The 25,051-nt window shown below is 42.7% G+C and overlaps 1 protein-coding gene across 1 annotated transcript in view; it reads left to right on the top strand.

The window, feature by feature from the left end:
• The window catches only part of ktub (Tub domain-containing protein ktub), a 116,853-nt gene that overhangs the window by 60,802 nt on the left and 31,000 nt on the right, over positions 1–25,051 (top strand). The window contains exon 2 of the mRNA XM_065217553.1: positions 17,155–17,434. Within this exon, the coding sequence (XP_065073625.1) occupies positions 17,155–17,434 (280 nt within the window). The remainder of the gene's footprint in view (positions 1–17,154; positions 17,435–25,051) is intronic.

A 25,051-nucleotide genomic window follows, 5' to 3' on the forward strand; every position in this document is an offset into this window, starting at 1 on the left:
ACAGCCATCCTTTCGGTTCTAAAGTACGGCAGCTTCTGCTTCCAATCCGCTGCAAAAACCCACATCCTGAAGCTGGAACGGATTCAATACCGTTGCCTTAGTATTGCGCTAGGCTGTATGCACTCGACTCATACGATGAGCCTCGAAGTACTCGCGGGTGTCCTCCCACTGATAGATCGTCTCGCTGAGCTGTCTTTCCGGTTTCTCATCCGTTGTGAAGTAATGAATCCTTTGGTAATAGAACACTTTGAGAAGCTGCTCGACCGAAATCCTCAAACAAGATTCATGAGTTTGTACTATGAGTACATGACGCTGGAGGTTGGTCCTTCTTCATTAGTCTCCAATCGTGATTGCTTTCAAACCTTTTATAGTTCCTCTGTAAATTTTGTTCTGACCATGATGCAAGAAATCCATGGAATACCAGATCACCATCGGTCGATGGTTGTTCCCTCAATTTTTGCAATTAAGTACCACCATGTAAGTAATACCCCGGACAGACTATGGCTTATATCATGTAATATAGGCTGTCTTGCAATGAGCACTCATACATCTAGTTTTCACTGGAAATCCTATGTATGAGTGCTCATTGCAAGACAGCCTATGTTACATGATATAAGCCATAATCTGTACGGGGTATAACGATAAAAGATTTTTCATAGATGGGTCAACCATAAATGCTTCCACTGGATTTGGTGTATTTAATCAATTTCATAGCGCCTCCTATAAACTGCAGAAACCATACTCCGCATACGTTGCGGAAACCGCAGCTATAGTTTACGCATTAGAGCGAATTGCCTCACTACCTTCTGACAATTATTTCATTTTTACGGATAGTTTTAGCTCATTGGAGGCTATTCGTTCAATGAGGCCGATGAAGCACTCCTCGTATTTCCTGCCTGAAATACGATCTAAACTGAGTGCTTTGTCTAACTGCTCTTATACTATCACCTTAGCTTGGATCCCATCTCATTGCTCAATTCCGGGTAATGAGAAAGCGGACTCTTTGGCTAAGGTGGGCGCTATGGAAGACGATATTTTTGAGCGACAAATCGCCTTCAACGAATTTTTCTCCATTGCTCGTCGACTTATGTCCAATCATTGCTCGTTAGACTCGCACTTCTATCGAATTGGGCTCTCAGGCAGCAATTTATGTGCGTGTGGCAGTGGTTATCACGATATCGAGCATTGTAACGGGTCAGGTGTTTTGGAACTAGGAATGCTTACAATCTTCACTTAAGCGCCAGGTAGATACGAGAATCTTCCGTGAAGAAGCGAGGGACTCAAACAGACCCGTCCCGGCTCTGAGACCTCAGGGCGAGTTCACTCGTAACAACAAAAGGCGAGCAAAGCGGTTGCGAATTCTGAAAATCAAAACTTAACCAACAGGGGAAAGACTCATTCAAATCAGTAAGAGGGGTTTCCTTTGAAGGTTTGCCTCTGCTTACCTACGGGAATAATTAACAACGTTCACGCGAATTTACCCAATTAAATGCTTCCGTCACTCTTTCATGTGTCCGATCACTTATTCGAATCTCTTCACTGCGAGGTTCATTTCAGGTGTTTATTCATAAAACTAGGGTTAGTAGGGGGTACATCGAATAGGGTTTTGATCTGTGCTAACCTGACTTCTGTAGCGCTGGATGTCGGGACACGTGTCCGTGGTTCAGCCTCGGCGATACGTGGGCCGAGTGCGTGGGTGGCAAATGTTCGTTCGCTGGTGTCCGTCGTTTTGTCGTGTAAGAGGTTTGTGGCTCTGCTAGCGTATTACACCCTCCCCGTGCAACGTTCGCTACTCACCGCTACGTTGAGGTTATGGTGAGGTTGGGATTCACCAAGCCGTCGTGCTTTCGACGTTCGCGCAAAGCTTCCCAGAGGTAATGCACGTGGCTGATCTGCAGATGGCGTGTGTGAGGTTAGGAGTGAACCGTTTGTTCCGACTCCAATCAGTCCAACACGTGTACGGGACGTCCCTGCGAGTCGACCTCAATGAAGGGATCCGTCCTTCGCTCGGTCGTTCTGGATCCACGACCCGAGGGGTGCACCCTTGTTTGAAGGGATTGTTCCTTCAAACATATCACCGTGATAGATTTTATCATTTTCATAGCTGACGGATTTACCTTTCGAAATGGCTGGCACTTGCTTGTGCAAGCGAAGCGTCCTCACACTTTACACTATGGCTTCCCTAGCTGTAAACTGAACTGGCTTAGTAAAGCAAAATTTACTCGCACTTTTATTCTACAAACCCGGAAAAAATCACTAATTCAGCAAACGGCTTTTTTTTTTAACCACTAGACCTTTCTACATCGACTAGGTACTCCTACTTCTTTTAATTCTTGCCTTCACTAGATAAACTATCTTTGACCGTGTGATCGGTAACGCAGTTGAGATCAGATAGCATTCAATTGGACAGCCGTCTACTTTTACGACCCAGTATCGAACCGAAGTTTGTCAGGTCAGAATTCGTGTCCCATTATACACACTCGGGAGAGTTTTTCCGGTGGCATAAACTCTACCTACCCGTCGTCATTTGACATTCCTCGCCTGACGTTTCTGACCGGTTCGAGTCCAGAGACTAGGAACGCGATTCGCTCGTGTGAAAATCGTAATTTTAATGGGGTTGTGTAGGACTGTATTCTAGGACTTATTTTTTTGAATACTTGTAACCTTGTTACAGCATATTGTTTGGTCATGTACGTTACACCGTGTTGCCAGATCTGAGTTATCCATATCTCTCAGGGCCCGAGGAAAACAACCCGCGATACCCGTTAGAGATGTCTTGGCGAGCCGAGATCTCGACTATTTGAATTTAATTTATGTGTTTTTAAAACGGATAGATCTGATGATTTAGTAGTTACTGTCATCTTGTGTTCTCCCATGTTGTTAGCTGCCCATCGGTGTACCCCCATGTTTGTCTTTTTCATCAGAGTGTCGCTTAGTTCGAGATCAAGAGCACATTGCTCTCCAAACCTTGTGTTTACAATCCCTACTCTGCCATCCATTTGTTACAATTTGTCACCCCCAACCTCGAGACAGCCGCGAGTAACCGGCCCCCGCTTTACTAACGTTAGTTTTAATTAATTTTGTAATCTAAACAATGAATATCGGCTCCGCAAAGCTACAGCAAATGAGCCTGGAAAAATAAACGCATTATATAAAAAAAAGGTTTACATTTTCCTAATTGTAGTTTTTCTTAATTGAACAAAAGTTAAGCTTGACAGGATTAAAAACCATTGCCCTATAAAATTCATGTCTACCTGTCTCATTATTATGTGTAACTCTGCACGATGTATTTCTTCATAATTGTTCTTATTCTTTGGGTTTATTACGTTCGTACTGGGACTTTACGCCGGCCCTCAAATTAGTGTTCTTTGATCAGTTGCACAGTTGTTAATTGAGAGCTCAGGGAAGTCGAGCATGATCTTTCTTTATAGCTGCACCTTTACCGCCTGAGTTAAGGGAGCTAAGGGAGGCCCCCTCATCACAATATCCCTTTTAGTTCCAGCATTTGGTGATCAAAATTTTTGCGTTCCAAGAAGCCATAAAATTTTAATCACCAAGGAATTGTTTGATGCTCTGGTATCTAAATAACCTCACGTGAACCGGTTCTTCCGGTTCCCTTCGTCAACTGACTGCCCACACACATCCACCGACCAGTTCGCAATACCAACGTTAATAGCATGAATGACTGCCTGGAGCGCGAGCGCAGGTCCTTCACACGGTTCGCTGACTCCACCACATGCGGGGAAAAGGCACAGAACTTTACAAACTTATGACTCACGACTTTTATTGTCCTTGCAAGCGAGGATGGTGGTGTCGTCCGTTCGTTCGAACATGCCATTCCATATCCGGGCTGCTGTTGGTTCCAGAATCAGAAACTACGGCTGATTCATTCAAGTCATGTAGTAGTCCAGGGTCACGTCGGCACTGCCAACCGCCACCACCACAACGTTGTGCATGAATGGCTTCCTTAAAGTTTTCCATGGTAAGCGCTTTTCTAGAACCATCCTCATCACTGGAAAGCGCACTGTTGTTGTAGTTATACGATTCTCTGGTTGGCCGCAGCGTGGGGTTATGGCTATGGGGTGTAAGAATGTAGTAGAAAAATAAACAAACAAATCCTCTTCCACTGTTTCTACTGGCACTGTTATTCCCTTGTTGGGGAATCCAAGGGAAATCACGCTCAATGCCTATAGTTATATGACCACCGACTGTTCCTTTTAACAATAATAATAATCCTTCTTATGAACAGCAAATCTAAATTGTTATTTTAATACAGGCCCTGGATTGTGTTTTTGTGCGTCGATGTCGGAAGATTGCGAGGAATGACATTTAACTCTATTTAATATAATTGTTGATAGGCTGCACCTTTACCGACTGATCTGAGGCAGGTCCCAATTGTATTGGTTGACAGTAAATACTATTAAAGTTGTTTTCCGGAGAAGTGCTATCATATATTTGGCTGCAAACAGTGTTGTCTCTTCTGATTATCTTCCAGAATTGGAAATGAAGGTAATAAGAACGAAAGTTCCACTGAACAAACAGCTCAATTCAATACGGAAGATAATCCCAACAAAGTGTGATAGACAAATCCGTCATTTTCAAAAGCAATCTAATCATTCTGCACTCATTCGATGTAGCCAGCTAGTTCTTCGGAAAATTAAGTTACTAAGCAATGTTAAGGCACGCTTCCTTAGCACCGATCCCTTGCATTCGTCATCCATGTTACGGTCTTCTTCGTTGTCTTCATTGTCCTATGTTCGTCGCAGTAGCGAACAAACAATTTTCCACACCATCCCGTCATTTGTAAACCGAATTAAAACAGTAGAGGCTTGAAAATCCCAGGGATTTTTCCGTATATATCCTTTATCGTGATGCCTGCCCCCTGTTACCAGAAGCCGTGAATAATAAATCAAAGAAATATCTTGGGTGAAGGATGCTGACGGGCTGTGGATGGCTGGTAGAAGGATTGAAGAGCTAAAGACCGTCGACGAAAGGGGGGAGAAAAAGCGAAGGAAAACAAACCGGCTGCCGGTCGTTGTTGGTGAAATGAGTCCCGTATCCGAAAATATTTTGCGTGGGTGGCATAACAATGCCTAGCGGGGCATAGTGAATCCACTGCGGACAAAAGTAGACGAATATTTTGGAAAGCAGATTTTAGGGTTATTTTAAAAAAATCTTCAAATTCTATTTATAAATGTTTATTAAATATTTTCATACAAAACACAGTACCTGACACTGCAAATCATGTCTATTACCTTTATATATCTAGAGTAACATTTGAAATTGGCCTATGTCCAAAACGTAAACAAACCAGAAAATGAATTTTAAATTTTTCCGCCACTATTCAATTCATAGTTAAGAAAATTGAAGTATTTTAGGCATTTATATTGTTCACAATGTGGCTGTGGAGTAATCCTTATTCAAAGATATAATTTTCAAAAATCACAAAAACCCAGGGTTGTAGCCTATAGGGTCCCTAGTACTTTGGAGCAAAATCCAAAAAGGCATTTTCTTAGAATGTCCAAACCAGATGCTTTTGGTTGAAATCGGTGACATTGACCACAACTCTGTACACACTTGAGCTGGAATGACCCACATAAAATTTGTTTTCCTTAAGAACAGTACAACAAATATTGTCTGCTATTCTATTTTTAGTTCTTACGAGTTATGATTCGGTAAGGAGTTAAAATATTTTTTTAGCTTATGCCGAGACATTGAAAAGTCAATGGTTTCGCAGTATTGATTGTAAGACGCCATCATGTGATTTAATGGCCCAAATTTTTCATAATTTGTACGATGATGGGTTATGGTTAAGGCAAATGAATTTCGATTTCTGAGTTGTCGATTAGGTGCATACAAATTTATGTTTGATAAAAGTTTAGCTGAGTTAATGCGCTGCGAAACGATATCGCTTACAAACAAAACCATTGCATATTCACGTCGCTCTTTTAATCTTTGTATGTTTATAAGCATGCAGCGTGCTTCATATGATGGAAGAGGAAATGATGTCCAACCTAATTTACGAAGGGCATATAACAGAAATTGCTTTTGTACTGATTCTAATCTTTCTTCGTGCGTGATTGAAAAAGGAAACCATACAATGCTACAATATTCCAGAATTGACCTCACATAGGAAATATATAGTGTTTTAATTGTGTATGGGTCCTGAAAATTATAGCAACCCGCGTAAACAATAACCATAAGATGCGCCTAACCACCAATTCGGGATATCATCCCAATTTGATGTGGTATGGTCGCACCATCTAAGATATCGTCAGTATATGGTACACGTTTATTAGGGAAAAGCGCTTGATAAAGCCTAGCATGTTATTTGTCCTGTGAATGATTGTATTGTAATGGTCTATGAAAATTAGTTTGGAATCTAAGATAATCCCTTAGTCCCTAACTCTTTCACATTTTTATACATTCTGATTTCCTAATGCAATGGAAATGTTTGATGGTATTATTTTTCTGCTAAATGATATCAAGTTGCATTTTTGTACATTCAGTTCTAATAGACTTGTTTACACTATGTGAAGAATACGTGTATTTCACTCTGAAATATATTGATGTCTTCATCATTTCTTATTTCAAAAAGAGCTTCATGTCGTCGGCATAGATTAGCAATATTTTTTTTTTGAGAATGAAGGAAATGTCGTTTACATACAGAATTAAAAGAAAAGATCCTAAATGAGAGCCTTGGGGGACTCCTGAGGTGACTTGAATTGGGGTCGATTTCTTTCCGTTGAATTTAATAATTTGTTGGTGGTTAGTTAAATATGATTCAAGCCATTTCAGGAGTCCTGGCTCAATTCCTTTTTTCCAATTTGAAGAGTAGCATTGGTAAGTCAATTCTGTCAAATGCCTTGCTAAATTCCGTATAGAAGGCTTCCAAGTGGTTTCCATTATCCATTGCATTTGTTCGGGAGTAGCCTCACCCTACCCTAGCTACGCCACTGTCGTTTGTATAGAAACTCTCCTAATCGTCTAGCAGTGTAGGAATCAACAATTATAATATATTTAGGAATAGCCAGTCGGCTTTGACTCTCAAAAAAGGATGGATAGAGTAGAGCCACACACCAAAAAATTCTGAATTTTACTAGCGATGTAAACATGCATGCATGCAAACATTCATACATGTAAACTTCCTTTTCACGTAAACTAGTAGCTTGCAAGAAATGTTGCAAACAAAAATGGACAGTTGAATATAATATATGGAATATTGCATTACATGTCTCATAAATTTACACGATCTATAATCTAAACTTGTATGATATATGACGCTCCATTTATGTGCATCATCGTGACGGAAATTTACACTACTTTTTTTTAGCTGTGCACAAGGATTTAATATGTTATGTGTGTTGTGTAATAAACCTTGTAAGGTGTTGTAAATAAATTGTATGTTAATAGAATAAACTTGACATGGAAATATATGTGATGTGTGATTGAATGGACGAATGTGCTGTGTTATAAAGAATGTGAATAGAAGGAACCTCAAAAGGCAACTAATCGAAACGCCTACATCCGCTCTTATAAAGGCGCCTAAGAAGGTCCTACATCATAAATGGCAGTGCTTTTGATTAATTACCCCTAAAAGGTGTTGGGAAGGGTCCGGTAACCCAACATTATGGATCTTGTGGAGACTGATCTCTCCTTCGTTAGATAAGCTAACTGATGGTTGACGATCCATTCCTCGCATAATCCCGAAGATCGATCAATATAGCACGATCGCGAACTCCGACAGTACCAAGGGTCTAACAAAGGTGATGACTTGTGAGGTTTGTGTGCGTTGTTGGCCTAACACTTGATCGTATACATCCTCACCCATCCTGAAGTAGTGGGCCTTCTGAAAAGAAAAATAAACAAAGCTCCCTTTCGACGTACTGGATGGGTACCACCTGTAGAACTAATCGTTTATGTCGTCTATCGTCGGAATTCAATTTTCTGGTGTTGTAATAGGCAAAGTTTGACAAGTGGTCTTGTCAGAAAACCTGTTGCTGTCTTCACTGTAGCTACTCGTGAAATTCCGTCCGGTCCTGGATGCAGTTGATGAATCCTGCCTAATTTCCATTTCATTGGTGGTAGATTTGCATCCACGATGACCACCAACTTGCCAACGTCCTCCTGTATTGCTGGTTTCCAGTTTTTCATCCTTCCCTGCAACTGTGACAAATACCCGATCAGCCAACGCCGCCAAAAATCCTGTAACTGCCGCTGTACCATCTGCCATCGATTCAGCCGATTCAATTTTACTGTGCTATAGTCTGGATCGGGCAGTGCCTGCAGAGATCCTCCAGTCAGAAAATGAGCCGGTGTTAGTGGCTCGAGATCTGTGGGCTCCTCTGACAAGGGAGTCAGCGGACGGGAATTGAGGCAAGCTTCAACTTGAGATAAAAGTGTAGTGAAATCCTCATATGAAGCTGGGTTTCCTCCCAACACCCGTAGGAAATGATGTTTTGCAGGGCAAACGGTGGCTTCCCATAACCCGCCGAAGTGAGGTGCAGCTGGAGGATTAAAATGCAAGTGTATCCCTTGATTAGTGCACTCCCTTGTAACCGTTTCCTGATGTTCTTGGTCCTTCAACAGTCGAAACAACTCCTTAATTTGTTTCTTGGCTCCAACAAAATTCGTTCCGTTGTCGGAGTAGATATCAGTGCATCTTCCTCGCCGCGCTATGAACCACCTCAAAGCTTGCAAGAAACGATCAGTGGTTAGATCCGTAACCAGCTCCATGTGGACGGCCTTAATGCACATGTACACGAAGAGAGCTACATAGGCTTTAATCACCGGCCTTCGTCGAACATCACGGATGTACACCGGTCCAAAATAGTCAACCCCGGTTCGGGAGAACGGTCTTGCTATTGTAACTCTCGCTGTTGGAAGTTCCCCCATTTGCTGCTGTAGAATCGATGACTTTGCCCTGAAGCACCGTTGACATTTGTGACCGGTTTTCTACCTCCTAATGGCCAACATCGCAAACGAACCGTGCTGAGGAGCAATTGTGGACCTGCATGCAACAATCGTTCGTGGTAATGCTTCATGATCATATCAGATAGTGAATGTTTTGCTGGTAAGATCATCGGGTGTTTCGTTTCGTACGATTCATTCGACTGATCCAACCTACCCGTAAATCTTCGTCGTCAATGAGTTCAGGATTAAACCAGCGTAACGCAGAACCCTTGTGTATCAAGGTATTTTTAGACAGGGCTGCGATTTCCTTGGAAAACGATTCTTGCTGTACATGTCTTACAATTACCAGTTCTGCTTGTTTTAATTCTGTGCTAGTTAAGAATCCATGTCCATCCGATCTGGTGTGACGTAAAAGTGTCATCAATCTTAACTAATACGCTGTGCTTCGGAGCATTTTGGTGTACGAGGAGCATTTGGAAATGAACCAAATGCTAAACGATGGATCTGTCGTACCAGCACAGACTATAGCGTGACGTCGCCTTTCTGGAACCTCCTCTAAAGCGACCTCTTCTTGATGTGGCCATCCCGTCTTCTCGTCCTTTAGCCAGCATGGACCCTTTCACCACAAACTGCTTTCTCGGATTGCATTCGGCTGGATTCCACGCAAAATTAAATCCGCAGGGTTGCTGACACCCGGTACGTGTCCCCATGAATGGTTTTCAGTGATTCTTTGTATTTTTGCTACTCGATTTGCCACAAATGTGGTCCATGTGTTTGATAGATTCGGTAGATTCGCTCCAATTCGAATGTTGATGCCAAATGTTTGAGGTGGATTGTCTCCAGCTATCCATATCCGTGCCAATATGGGACCATCCGACTAGTGACTATTAAGACGATATGATTGATCTGTGTCGTCCGATTGGTTGTTTGCAGACACCCCTAATGTCTGCTGGTGATGAATGCAGGACACCGTAGTCCTGTTCTTTCTGGTTTGAATGGAATGCTCCTGGATCTGAGAGGCAGACTGCAGGCACGCCTAGCCTAGTAATGTATAGTCTATAAATTCAAGCAAATTTGTGGAGGTCGAACGTCCATTAAAGAAGCAGTGTTGCATGTCAGTAACTCCATTTTTGGTTTGAAGAATTAATTTTTCATTTAAAATTGCCTCGAAAAGCAAGAGATAATGGCTATTCCACGATAATTACGTACGTCAGATTCCAGACATATTAAAGCCAAAACAATGGAGCAGTGAGTTCCATTGCTAGACTTTTTAAAAATACTGGAAGAATTTTGTCCGGTCCTTTTGAGACGGCTAGATTCTTTAAAGCCTGCAAAATATCCTGCACTTGAAGTTGATGGACGCCAATTCTTGGAAAAAATTTGCAAAAAGATTACAACTTTTTCCGAGCTATCCCCGACATGTTCGATAAGATGCATTATTGATGGAAAATTGTCAGATTTTAATTAGGTTTTTTCGTAATTGAAGAAGTTCTTTGAACAGGACTTCATTTCAAGTTCAGTTTTTTTTTAATTCTTCAAATGCATTACTGATGGCTAAATCCAGTTGATTGCATATGTCCAAATTTTTACTATTATTGTGTTTTTGTAATGTTTATGTGCTTTCTGTTTTCCATTTTTTCAAGTTTTTTTGATTGGTCTGTTATACCAGACTGGATTGTTAGTGCTTCTGTAGTGTCTGTTTTTCTTCAAAGGTATTTCTTCCGAAATTGTACCTGATAACATTTGGTAGAAGATGTCTACAGCAGTTTCGACATTTCCTGCATTCCTTAGAATTATTTGCCAATTGACGCTGTTTAATTTACGTTTAACTTTTTCGTAGTCTGCTAATTTGCATTAAAAAAATTCCTCGTATTCGCAGTCGTTGGGTCTTTGGAATTCGTGCACAAATAAAGAATATTCAATTGCTGTTTGAAACGCTTCGTTTTTCCACAATGGTCTTAATGATTCGGTCACAGAGTTCGGTTGTAGCGATTAGATGCGTATGCTGAGTTTGAAATTTTGGAAAGGGTGTATTTGTGCTCAAGCCTCGTTACATTACTGAGTTGATTAAGCCAGGCCTATATTAAAAAAAAAATCGTGGAGGTGCTGGGCAAAGGTGTTATATCTTATCGCTGTTGTCGTCGTCGTATTCGCCGTCGTAGGGCAGTACCGTTAGTATATTTAAAATTAACCATCAGCCGCTGAAACTATATGAATTATCGCGTATCTCTGTTGTTCATTACATACCAAGTGAAAACTTAATCATATTTCGTCTTGGAGTGTTGTTGTTTTTGAGAGTTATCGATCTGGAGGGATCGGTGTTGCTTAATGAGCAGAAAATCGTGGGTTTAATCCCATGCTCTCCCACAACAGATTTAACCACCATCGTTGGGTTCCGAGAGTTGAATAGTTTAAACCATGAATTTCGGAAAGGTTGTATGCGTGATGCAGTTTGGAAGACATTGTTGGCTGCTTTCAGAGACGTCGCTTCATTTGAATAACTTTTTGTTGAGTCGGTCGTAGATTGTGGCAATGTAACGGGCACGGTGGTTATAAAGCAACTGTTTTGCTTAATGAGTAGAAGATCATGGGTTAAAACCCAAGCCTCATTACATTACTAACTTAATATATCCAGGTCTCTATTGTAGAAAATCGTTAATAATAGAAGTTGGAGGAACGATTCAGAAAAGTAATAAGTATATTTAGACAAATCAGTGTTCACTCGGCTGTCGACAGAAACAGACCACTCTCAATGTGTGTCACGCGATCGTCTGTTTACTCGGTAGTAACCATTGTGTGGTCCTCCTCATTGTTCTTCATCAGCAGTTCTTTCGGTCGATGCGTCGTCGACTTTGGAAAGCAACCGTTTCGTGATGAATGTGTGAGTACTGATCACGTTTTGCGTCCATTGCTGCAATGGAAGCGCTCTGACCCCCGTTGGCGAATCTGCTATACAATGAAACCATTGGAAGCGGCTTCCGTTCTGGTGAAGGAGGCATATTGGATAGCGGAAGATAAAATGTTTATTGTGTTGTACCTTTTGACTATAGTTTTAAGATGTATTGTACAGTGAACAAGAATCCTCGGCTCTGTAAAGTTAATTCGGTTGAGCCTTATCAAGTAAATTAATAAAAAATTTAGACAAATGTGACGTACGCCTGAATCGGTTCGGAAGATATTGTTAACTACTTTGGATGATTGCATTTCATTGTAATAGCTTCTTGTAACCGATAATGAACGATCGTCGGTCGTAGCTTGTTGTGATGTAAGGGGCACGGTGACCTTAGAGCGACCGTTTTTGCTTACTGAGCTGAAGGTTAAAACCCAAACCTCTTTACATTACTGAGTTGATAGGGTCGCGTCATTTGCTTAACAGGTTTTAAAAGATCGCATCACTTTCCAATGTGAATCCAGATCTAATTTACCCTTCCAACTAACAAAAACGTCCTTCCCGTGACAACCGTGGAGATGCAGAGGTATATGTACTCGGTTTCTAGTAGCAACGGTTGTTGAAATAACAATCCCTCCCCGATAACCGTAAGAACGTGGCCGGCGCCGTTATTGACCTCAAAAATATGGATTCTCCGGATTTTGTACACTGAGAATGGATTGCTAGTCCCAAGCCTCATTCATATGGTCCTTTGTGCAAATTTCGCTAAATCTGGACAATCACGGGGTAGCAACTACTGAAATGTATGGTCGTCAATGCTCATGCTCATGCTCAATGGGTTTAATGATTCGGTCATTCGGAAATCTTCATAAATATTCGTAGGGTCTTAATGTGATTGATTTGGTTCAATCCTAAATTAGCAGTGCTATCGAAATCGAACTGCAATTTTTCATTATCCCCAACGACTGGAAGTAGGATACTTCCATTTTCAGGGTCCAGAATGAAGTCGACTTGGCGTTGGTTGAAGTCTCCATAGATGTGAACTTTCACCTCAGGAGGAAGTTGAGATGTAATTTGTTCAGAATTTTGGAAGAATGTGTCATAAGTGTTTTTATGAGCATGGTCTCGAACACGCGTGTTTCACCTGCTATGTGAAATTTCACCCGAACATGCTCAAATTCATTACATTTTGCTGTAGAGATGATTTCTGAGTTAAAATTGGCCGAAAGAGCTATGAGAACGCGCCGTCTGACTTCTTCTGAGACGCATGCAAATTCCTGTCGTCTCTGAATACATGAACACAATGCACTTCCAAAGATTTCTTCACTGCGAACGCTTTCATTTCAGCTTGTTTCAGTTGCCAGAATTACCGAAAAGGATGAGCATAATAAATTTTTATATATTACTCCATTTCGGCTAGGCTTTCCATGCGATTAAAATTTTGGCAGTGAACCAAAATTTCAGCCGCATTCTGTTTATGTGAAGAAATTGTTGGAAGAGCGTCGGTTGACACAATGTTTTCTTTATTATTATTTACCAGAATTTCAGTCACATTCTGATGAGAAGGCGAAGAGATTTCTGGAAGACTAGTTCTACTTACATTTTAGTTTTCTTCTGCAAGTAGAGAGTCGTCTTTCATTCCTTCCGTTGAGTTCGTCAATGTTAATCAACATTTTATGGACTGTAGAATTTCCGTGCGGCCTCCCTAGTTTGCCGCAGTTGTATTGTGCGTTCGCTGGATAAGAACGCTTGGTATGACTTCAGGTCTTCTAAGGCGTCAGTTCGTGATATTCCAAGTTCTTCGTGGACGTCCATGAAAATTTTGCGTAGAAAATTGATGTTTGTTGGCAGGCCCTCAGCTGCTTCCGCGAATACAGGTGGCTGATCATGCAGGAATGAATGATAGGACCGCCAATGTCCATAATTTTTTGGTCCCGTAGACGTGCCGGGTATGTAAAAAAAGAAGGGACTTCGGATGTTAGTCTAAGTGCAGAAATAAGGGTACCAACAATTTTTGCATAACGCCACCGGTGGTGTAGTGGTAAGCGTGATTACCTCTCACCCCAGCAGGCCTGGGTTCAATCCCAGTCGGCGCCGCCGGGATGTTCTGAGGCATAACATCTCTGATCACGCCTTCCTTCGGATGGGAAGTAAAGCCGTTGGTCCCCGGTTCATGAGTTGATGGGTCGATAGGTAGGGTCCAGGTGTGGGAGCTGCCTTCCTGGCACGTCGGTAGCATTGGTGCTCAGCACGGAAAACAAGATCGACGGAAAAAACAAACCAAAGGAAAAAAAAAAAACAATTTTTGCAGTGCCAGGTACTCTATTCTGAAGTCTGTGAAAGGGAAATCACAAATCGAGTGTCTTCAAAATACATGGCATGTTGAGCGATTGAGCTCGTGAGAGAGAATTTTCTCTCACAAATTTGAAATTTTTAGCTCTCTGGGGGCTGGTAGTAGAGCGGGAAAAATTGTATGGGGAAAAACTTGTTTATTTAATTGTAACTTGTTTAATAATAACTAACAGGAAAAAACTGAACGAAAAAGTCCATGAATGATTTATTTAGGTTGCTCCAAATGTTTACATAAGGATTTCTATTACTTACTACCAATGGAACTGCGCCATCTGTGTGAAAACTAGCATGCGTCTGAAATTCGTTTGACTTGCTTGTCTTAGAAAAGCGGCGGTCTTTCAACTTGCTGTTGATTAAAGCACATCAACTTTATTAATTGAGAGCTTTCTGTGTCAACCAATGCTTAAATTTCTATATTGTGCGCCAAGCACAATGATACTCTATGCCCTGGGAAATCGAGAAAGATTTCCCAGCCCGGTTCGAACCTGGTAATACCCTGTCTTTATTGACTAGGCCAGCTAAAACCCTAACTTGATTGATACTAACTACCATAACACTATTTGAGCAGAACATTCACCGCTTCATTGTTGAATAAAGAATGTATTATTTTGCTAAGCTCAGTAAACTTAGTTTCTAATTGTGACAATAAACCATTTTCTGGCCACCCATGGACCACTGTGCGGTGACTACAAGTAACAACCAGGCGATGATAGCTGCTACATCAACCGCATAACCGAGAAGGGAGCTAAAGTGAAAATTAAATTTTATCCTCCATCCTTTGTTCCAGGTACCAGTTCTGGGCAGGTAGTTTTTTCCCAAATGGCCCATCGGGCCGGGTACGTTGTTGATACTCATAGTGCGGCATATCGGTGATAAAAACGTGAACTTGAGCTGTAAATTTATTTTAGGAGCTTAATGAAATGTGGTTGTGTAGCAATTTACGGAGCTATAATAGCTAGCGATGGATTCAACTACAATCAGTGCCTATCGAGTATCGATAGCCTAGTTCGTAAAGGCACCACTAATTACGCTAGAGACGATGGACTAGGAGTTTTAGGAAAGACGCGTTGATCGGAAATCCATAAGAAATCCTTTTAAAAACTTAGTAACAACAACCGGTGGAAACTAACCATTTTAAATTGGCTCTCTACTTGACTAGCCTATTGGTCCCAAGCAAACGATTAAAGTATCCCATTCTTGTCAAAATTCTAGTACTACACAATGTTTGTTTTGATTCGCTATAAAAGTTTGACAGATAAAATGAGGGGTTAGTGGATGTTCCTATGTTTCGAAGGGTGAATCGATTAGCTTGGGACCGAAGATAGTACCAGAGCTGAGCCAAAAAGTTGAGCACGTTATTTCGGGACCTACTAGTCTTAGAGTTACCTCTATGGTAACAACATGTTGAACGGAAGCTTGATCGTAATTGTTTTGTGATATAAGGAGCTCGGTGACCTAGTGGCGATCGATTTTGCTTACTGAGCAGAAGACTGTGGGTTCAAACCCAAGCTCCTTCGCACTATTGTATCGTTAGGACATCAAATCAGCACGTCGTTTACCAAAACGAATCCTGCTGCAATCCAATATCCCACTGATTTCTCGTGGAACTGTAGAGGTGTTCTCGGCTTTCATTGCGTATTACGTCAATTTATTCCTACCCATTCCTTTCTTGACCTGCATTTGGACCTGGCTGGCGGCACATTGAGGGTGATTGCTAATCCCAAGCAACGTCTATTGGTGCTCTGCGTAATCACAGCTGATCTGGCAATAACGGAGTTGCATCCACGGGCGGTCCAGCATGCTCATGTTCATGCTTATTTCGGTGTTCTAATTCAGAGTGCTTCGCTGCTCTAAGAACGGACAGTTTTGCCGAAAATCGGAAAAAAATTTCCGCTCCGAATTTCTCCCAAAAATCATTAATTTTTCGTACCGCCCATCGAAATTATGTCCCCTCAAATTGCTTCACTGTCGGTGGCCGCACGCAACGGATAAGAATCTAGCTACTTGTGGAGACGGCGATGACCAAGCAGCCAGCAGCGTCCTTGAAAAAGCATAAAGTCGAAAGGAATAAAAAATCGATTCCAGTGTACACGACCGCGGGGAAGGACACCCATAGGTTGTCGTGCGAAGCAACCTGCCGCGGGAAACGAAAATCCGAAAATCGGTGACAGGACCGGCGTTCATATCCTTCCGAAAAGCACAGAAAAGGCAAAGGATGAATAGCCCCCAGGATATTCCGAGAAAGGGAAACACAGCAGCAGCAAAACTTATTTTACACGATGATTGGGCACAACAACAAGAAGTACCGAAAATCCTTTCAGTGCCAAGCTGTTAGGAACATGTGTTACTCCAATACTGATGATGGTTATCTAGCCACAGGATCCAATTTGTTCGACACAACATCGATAGGGACAGGTCCAAATTGAAACACAATAAACGAGCTAACTCACTGGCAATTGAAAACGGATTTGGGATTGGGGTGCTTCGTTTAGATTAGATTAAAATGAGCTTTTGGTGGGTGAGATTTCCATCGACATTCCATTCCAAGAAACGAGCATTAGCAGATGGCCGTCTGTTCGGTCCCCTGTTTGCGTTGAGTGATGCAAACAACATTGCCGGTTGGGTGTAAATTATGGACCGTATGCTAATGTGTTTCAACACGACTGCGACCGTTTGCTTTAAATGTACATCCAAATTTCAACAACGAGCAGCCTCCGGGGAGTAATTTCGAATCGAAATAGAGTATTTTTGTCACCAAATCACTCTCTCTCTCGCTCTAGCCACTAGTGACACATTCGTTCAATAATTGCCTTTGCACTGATCTCAATTAGGAAGGTGTTTACCTAATAAGTACCACTCGGCAAGTGCACACTTGAGGGAACCCAACGGTGCTAATTAGTCGTGTCAATATGTTTACCGAAGAATCGAGAGCTCAATTTAGCACTGACCTGTTTTTCGACCCGTCTTTCTAATTTTTTTTTTCAATATCTCTCTTGCAGCGACAGCTTATGGAGGCCTACATCAGACAGAAACGGGCGACGCCTGGGATGGTGCAAGCGAGCGACCTGCAACTGGTACGGCCAATGTCGGCGGTGAACCGAAATGGGCGTGAAGTGCACGCGTACGATGGACCGATGCAGTTCATGATGTCCCCCAGCAATCCGGATCAGATTCTCAGTTCGACGGGGACGGTGACGACCGGGGCGACGACGACGACGACGACGACGACAGTGGGCGGTGCGTCCTTAACGACGACGCCGACCTCGCCGTACAGTGATGGTGAGTTTGAATTTTTTTTATTTTTTGGACATTGGCATTTGGTGAATCAAAACACTACGATGTTTTATATGTGTTCAACGTTTCGGGCTATAGACTTGGCCTTCTTCAGGGTTTTTTTTTTAGTTCTTTATTAAGGAGATTTTTAGCTTATGGCTAGTTCATCTCCGAAGAAAGGAGAGGGCTCAGAGTGAGTAACCTCTAGATACATGGTATATTAACATTTAGTTAATAACTTTGGTTGCTGGCTCTTCAACTTATATGAAAAAATAACAATATATAAAATAATGAAACAGAAGAACAACAGAAAACAAAATGATTTAAGACAAGCTACAAACGATTAATCCAAACAAAACAGAGCTCAGCTAACATGGGTCCAATAGGGGAAATCCATCCAGCTGAGATGTCCCAATGGCCGAAAGAAATTCCTGCTATACCGAGTGGTAGATTTTGGCTTCTTTTAAGAAGGTTACTAGTGCTGCCGAGGCCGAAGTATCATTCCCGAGCAGATCGCTGATGCTGGAAGTTAGGCAGAGTGACTCACGAAGATTTTGGAATTCCGGGCAGTTGCACAGGATGTGTTCGACGGTGTAGGGTACCCCACAGATGATGCAGCTTCTGCGGAACGGCAGGCCACCATAGTTATAGTAGAGTTTAGTGTGCCCGGTTCGAAGCCGCGAAATCACGCGTTGATCCCTCAGGTTGTCCAGTTCTCTCCATGGTTCAGTTGACCCTTTTACTTTGCGGATAAAAGCAGTTCTGTTGCGGAACCACTCAGCTTCCCATGCCGCTCGAATGGTCCGCATGATCCACCGTCTGACGTCCTGTAGGGGTACCTTGTTGGTGAGTCTGGGACCCGATGTCCCGGCTCCGGCAAGGTGATCAGCAGACTCGTTACCTGGCACTCCGCAGTGTCCGGGAATCCATGTGTACACGGTGTTCGGTGGGGCGTACTTGATAATCGCCTGGATCCATGGGTGTTTTGGTGCTTCCGAGGTGATCGCTTGAACGACGCTGTGTGAGTCAGTTAATATAAGTATCGGTTTGTTGGCTGGCGTCGTAGCGGCACAGAAGATCGCTGCAGCCTCGGCCGAGAAAACCGAGCATTGTGGAGGAAGACTGCTGCTTTCAGCAATACCGTCTCCAAAAATCCCGATACCTACTCCGTTTATCGATCGGGAGTCGTCGGTGCACCGATGTACGTGGTCGGCATAGTTGGACCCAAGTAACAAGGCGACCGATCTGCACAAAATGATGGATGCATCCCCTGCTTTGAAGCGGTTCTTGATCCGATTGTCCAATTGGATTCGTGAAGAGTGCCAACTTTTCTCTCCATGCCAATGGACTTTGGCCACTGGGGGGAGGTCGATGTCGGCGGCCGTTCGGAGGACTCTGTTCCCCTCATCGAGGAGAAAGATCCTATTGTTTCCGGAGGTCTTGGCGGAAAAGGCGGCGGCTTTTGTGGCAATATTTGCGTTTAAGCAGAACCGGAAAGGAAGAAGACCCGCTTCGATGCATGCGGCGTCTGCTGGAGTGGATGGCAGGAGACCAGATATGATGCGGATGTAGCTGTTGTAGACTGGTGCTAGGGTTCTAATCAGCTTCTCGGAAGCGATGCAAGTAATTTCCGTCCCGTAAAGCAACCTACTGTCGATGATGGCTCGCGCCACCCGGAACCGAACATCGCGGTTGTTGGATCGGTGAGGCCGAGAGATCGTTTTAACGAGGTTGAGTCTACTGCGACAGTCCTTTTTGACCTGTTGGAAATGCTGGTCGAAGGAGAGCGTTCGGTCGATCAGTACGCCGAGGACGCGAACTGTTTTCCTGTTTGGAATGGCTTGCTCGTGGATCGTAATTAGGGTGCTATTGACTCGGTGCTGAGACGGACATACGTGGCATCGGATGCTCTTCCTGGCGGATAGCTGGAAACCCATCGAGTCGGTCCATTTGACGACGGCAGAGACTGCCGCTTGCGCTTCCCGTAGGGTTCGGATCTGTGTAGGCCACAATCAGCACATCATCAGCGTAAACAAATATATAAATGCGCCCAGGTAGCCGGTCAAATAACCCGTTCATTGCCACCAGAAACAACGTGACTGCGATAACGGAGCCTTGAGGGACTCCAGTCTCCTCACTGAAACTTTTCGACCGCGTGTTCCCCACCAATACACGAAATGACCGGTCAAGAAGATTCGTATGAAATACATCATATGCCCCTTCAAGCCCCAGTTTGTTAGTTTTTTCAGGACGGCTGGCGTCCACGTCCGGTTGAAAGCCTTGGAGATGTCCAAAGAGATGATTTCAACGTGGTGTTCCTGGTCGTAAGCTTCCTTGAGCACGTCCCCCAGAGTGTCAAAGTACGTGGACGTACCGAAACCTTGTCGAAAGGCATGTTGTCGGTGGTCGAGCAAGCTGTTGGTTTCAAGGAACATCTTGAGTCTACGGTTCACCATCCGTTCGAATACCTTGGCCATGCAGGATGTGACAGCGATCGGTCGGAACTTAGATGTGCCCCGGTCTTTTTCGTTTGCCTTCGGGATGGGCACGACGAGACTCTCCTTCCACAGCGTCGGGTAGGTATCAGAGACCCAGAGTTGGTTGAGCATCTCAAGCATGCAACACTTGCCCTCAAGGGGCAGCTTTTTTAAAAGTGGATACCCGAGATCGTCAGGTCCCGCAGATTTGCCGTTGCTGCGGCTTAGTGCGTGCTGGAGTTCCTCCCAGGAGAAAGGCTCGTTGATCTCGAGGTTGTCCGTGTCAGGCGGGATGCTGAACTCAGCGACTGATGTACGGGTAGGCTTTGCCAACAGCTGAAAGTGGCTATCGTACCCGGAGATGGCCGAATTTTCTGCGAAATACCCTCCGAGTTCTTCGGCGACAGCTGCCGGTTCGGAGATGGTAACTCCGTTAGCTTGTACATGTAATGGCGTCGAGTGCCGTTTACCGCTGAGAGCATTAACCCTGCTCCAGAGATCGGCAGAGGACTGGGAGGCGTTGATGCTTTCAAGGAAACCAGACCAACTGTTTAGCTTCGCACTTCTCACTTCTTTTCGGCATTGAATATGCAGTGCGCGGTACCGGGTTAGTAGCTCTTCCCTGTTTGGGTCATCTCTCGGGGTTCGCCTGAGTTTCCGTAGAGCTTTCCGGCGGGCTTTAACGGCTTTTTTGGTGTTTTCGCTCCACCAACGGAGGGCTTTTCGTCCAGGTAGGCTACTGGTCTTTGGTATGGTAGCGGATTGTAAGAAGGGGTTTTCCTACAATTGGGAGCATGCGACTTACCTTAATGACTCATCTCAGGGGGAGCCTAGCTTCCGTCTAAAAGGTTAATTTCTACGTTGGGAGAGGGGACTCTCCGTTCCGCTGTCACGCCAAAGAACACCACCTTCACGAACGACACCAATTCAACGCGAAGCGTCCACTCGAACCGTAGTTTTTCCTTGGTTTTCGCCCCGGACCAGAAAACGGCGATTATTATTCCTCACGCACTTTGGGACCACGGGACAAATCGGATCCGCTCGCGGAACGAGATCGGGAGTCGGTCTTCAAATTACACTGCACTATCTTGGTTCCGAAACGAGAGTCGACACTTGGTCTCACTGTGAACTGGATGCGACACAAGTGATATTCACACGACGGTTTATAATTTTTCACCACGGACTAGATTTTCGACCTTATCGTTGGGAGGTTGGTACGCAAGAGACCGACGTCTCTTTTTTTCCGATCCTCCTCCACCTCCCAAGTTCGTTTTTTTTGCGCGTCGTTGTTCGAGCGACGCTCGTTTCGGCGGAAGCTGCCCACCGATCGTTCTTTGCGTTTTGGACGCCTCCTTGTGTCGGAGTGGGTGTTGGCGTTTTGCGGCAAGCCGGAATGCAATTTTATTTTAAATTTATAAACCTAACTCCTACAAGCAATACTAAACAATTTTGATAATTAATTTTTGATTATCTTTGGGACATTGCAAATATGTAACAGGATGCAGCATCTAACACCAACTTAGAAAAATCCGGGATGGTTAGCGGATTGCGTTCGAGGATCAGCGATAGAATTGTCCCCTGATACCCATCCCAGTCAGCCTCGTCGTACCGCCAGCGAGGCCTTTTCGTGACTTCTGGGGCCGTGGCTGACGAAAGCTGCATTTGGATGGGGTAATGATCACTTCCGTACAAATCCGCATTGGTGCACCACGTGACTTTTCCTGCTATGGAACGGCTGATCGAAGAGACGTCGATAGCCGTGGCGTGACATCCGTTGAAGAATGTTGGGTTTCCATGGTTGAGCACCGCCATGTCTTCCTGATCGAGTAGGTCCATTTAGATGCTTCCTCTAGGATCCGGACGAGGACAGCCCCAAGTTGGATGATGCCCATTGAGGTCTCCGACAAACATCCTTGGTTTGGGTAGCTTGCTGAAAACGCCGGTGATTTTATTTGACAGATTTTGTAGCAATGTTCTCCCACATGGCAGGTATGCACAGGCAATCGCAATGTTTGCCGGCTTCTCCAATTGAACAGCAACTATGGGAAGATCAGTTCCCAGGTCAATCTCGTTAAAAGGTATGCTCCTTAGAACACCAATGGCTACGGAGTGGCGAAAATTGCTGCCTCTTTTGAGGGTCCAGGCGTATTTTCCGGTAAGGGAACGATCCATCTGGTCTACCGTCACCTTGTTAACTTCTTGGAGAGCTATCACCCAGGGTGGATTGCTGTGGCAAAGCATCTCCAAGTCGCCGAGGTGGTTCAGGAAACCGTTCACGTTCCACTGGAGGATAAAGTTGATGGGTACTGGCAGAGCAGGAACGGGGTGTCTGCTGGTGGTAACGTCCTCGGAGGGACAGCTCAAGTCTTCCAACTCGCTGATATCAAACATGTGGGAGGCTTGCGTCTGACTAGAGTTGCTGCTTGACAGTTCGCTGTGTCCAGAATAAGACAGAGCCCCACCAGGGGCAGGCGGAGGGGATCCGCCCACCCAGGACAGGGATGTCCCAACGGCGGCGTGATCAAAGATGGTGTTTTGCGTGTGGACGATGCTGGTTGGCCTCGGTAAGTTATCCGAATTCGGTGTTGGATGAGACGTTGCCCCACCAGGGACAGGTGGAGGTGTTCCACCCATCCAAGGCAGGGATGACCCAGCAACGGAGGAAGAAATGCAAACAGGTTGCGCAAGTGCAATGCTATTTGTGTTCGACATGTTGTTTGGCGGCCTTCTTCAGGGGATATAATATTATGTCGCCTTTCTTGCAGCGCTAATAGCTTTATGCAAGGTTGCAAAGACTCATTTCAGCTAAAATAATGTTTTTCGGAATAATAAAACCAAAAGATGGTATGATGGCATGTTTTACTTGTAACTTACAAGAAGAGGTTACAAAGTATGCGTTGGAAACATAAAACCTGTAAATTTTGCTTTCTATGAGTCACAATCAGCGATTTGCTGATTGCTGAGTGAGTGAGTGAGTTTGTGAAAAATCGCTGATTGTGACTCTCATGAAGTGAAATAAACAGGTTTAATATGTCAAACACATTCTTTGCAACCTCTTCTTGCATCCTACCAATTCAAAATTTGATCATGGCATCTAATTATTTCATAATTTAGAAAAACATTGTTTTAGCTGAAATGAGTCTTTGCAACCTTGGCTTTATGATCATAAACTGTGGAATCAGCAGTTTATCTTTCGTTCCTTCATGAAGTTCCCTTCTCGGAGCTTCTCTGTCATTCCAACAGTTGTCCTGATTTGCACTCCGCAATTTTCCTGAAATTTTTGGAACATTATTGAAATTCTCGGATTTTTTTATAATTCCTTTGAACTTCTTTCTGAACCAATTCGTGCCACAACTCAAAATTCACAGAATTTCATGGATCATTCATCAAAGACTATGTGTACTGTCTAATTTGACATTGGCCACCGGGTGGACCTGGAACAGGTTCCGGAGAGACCGTAGATGTACCCAGTTTATCATTTTCATTGAACCAAGTCGTGTGGCATTTTAAAATTAGCAGAATTTCATGAAGAATTAATCACAGAGCTGGTAATGAGTCACTTTTTAGTGACTTGGTCACTTTTTCAAGCCAGTCTTTTTTTAAGGTCAAGTCACTAAAGTCACTTTTTCTTGTAATCAGTCACTATTTTCAACTTTTTTAGCGTGAATTTATTTGAACATTGATCATGCTTTGCTTTGTGACGTTTATTCGTCTTTCTCTATCTACAGGGTGTCTACTCATTTTTCGAAATCCAATTTCATGAGTTTTCCAGGTTTTTTCCAGAACTTTAACGGATAAATTCAAGGCTTATAATAAGAAAGCTTTTTTTTAAATGCGTTCAAATATACTTTTTCTGGAAGATCAAAAACAACAGTAATTTACCAAACCGTTTTTAAGGCATGGCAATCAGTTTTAAAGAAACAAATTTATAATCAAATCCAAATTGAAAGTTGAAGTTTAGCACTTACTTAATTTCTCACTTTAGGAAAGTTAAAAAACTACTTAATTTGAGTAAGTAAGTAAGTAAGTAAGTAAGTAAGTAAGTAAGTAAGTAAGTAAGTAAGTAAGTAAGTAAGTAAGTAAGTAAGTAAGTAAGTAAGTAAGTAAGTAAGTAAGCAAGTAAGTAAGTAAGTAAGTCAGTAAGTAAGTAAGTAAGTAAGTAAGTAAGTAAGTAAGTAAGTAAGTAAGTAAGTAAGTAAGTAAGTAAGTAAGTAAGTAAGTAAGTAAGTAAGTAAGTAAGTAAGTAAGTAAGTAAGTAAGTAAGTAAGTAAGTAAGTAAGTAAGTAAGTAAGTAAGTAAGTAAGTAAGTAAGTAAGTAAGTAAGTAAGTAAGTAAGTAAGTAAGTAAGTAAGTAAGTAAGTAAGTAAGTAAGTAAGTAAGTAAGTAAGTAAGTAAGTAAGTAAGTAAGTAAGTAAGTAAGTAAGTAAGTAAGTAAGTAAGTAAGTAAGTAAGTAAGTAAGTAAGTAAGTAAGTAAGTAAGTAAGTAAGTAAGTAAGTAAGTAAGTAAGTAAGTAAGTAAGTAAGTAAGTAAGTAAGTAAGTAAGTAAGTAAGTAAGTAAGTAAGTAAGTAAGTAAGTAAGTAAGTAAGTAAGTAAGTAAGTAAGTAAGTAAGTAAGTAAGTAAGTAAGTAAGTAAGTAAGTAAGTAAGTAAGTAAGTAAGTAAGTAAGTAAGTAAGTAAGTAAGTAAGTAAGTAAGTAAGTAAGTAAGTAAGTAAGTAAGTAAGTAAGTAAGTAAGTAAGTAAGTAAGTAAGTAAGTAAGTAAGTAAGTAAGTAAGTAAGTAAGTAAGTAAGTAAGTAAGTAAGTAAGTAAGTAAGTAAGTAAGTAAGTAAGTAAGTCTTGTAGCTTCGTATTCCATGTACAAGTTCAAGATATTGAAAATTTTCGAAGTGCCTGAATTAAGGTAAACAATAAAAAAAAACAAAATTTATTTCAAGTTCGTAATTAACTTTTTAAATGATTAGAGATCTTCATTGCAGTCCCATTAACTTCACAACAATTTTAGGAATTTTGAAACAGTTCTGAGGAATGAAAGGAAATGCTGACAATTTTAGTAAAGCTCCATAAACAAACTACGGTAACATAAGCGAAGTTAACACACTGAAATTATGGGGAGCTTACTGGAAGCTCCAAGATCCTCAAATAGG

Source organism: Ochlerotatus camptorhynchus, unplaced genomic scaffold (assembly GCF_037179485.1).
Source record: "Ochlerotatus camptorhynchus isolate MF236.1 unplaced genomic scaffold, CSIRO-AGI_Acam_v1.1 ptg000077l, whole genome shotgun sequence".
NCBI lineage: Eukaryota > Metazoa > Arthropoda > Insecta > Diptera > Culicidae > Ochlerotatus > Ochlerotatus camptorhynchus.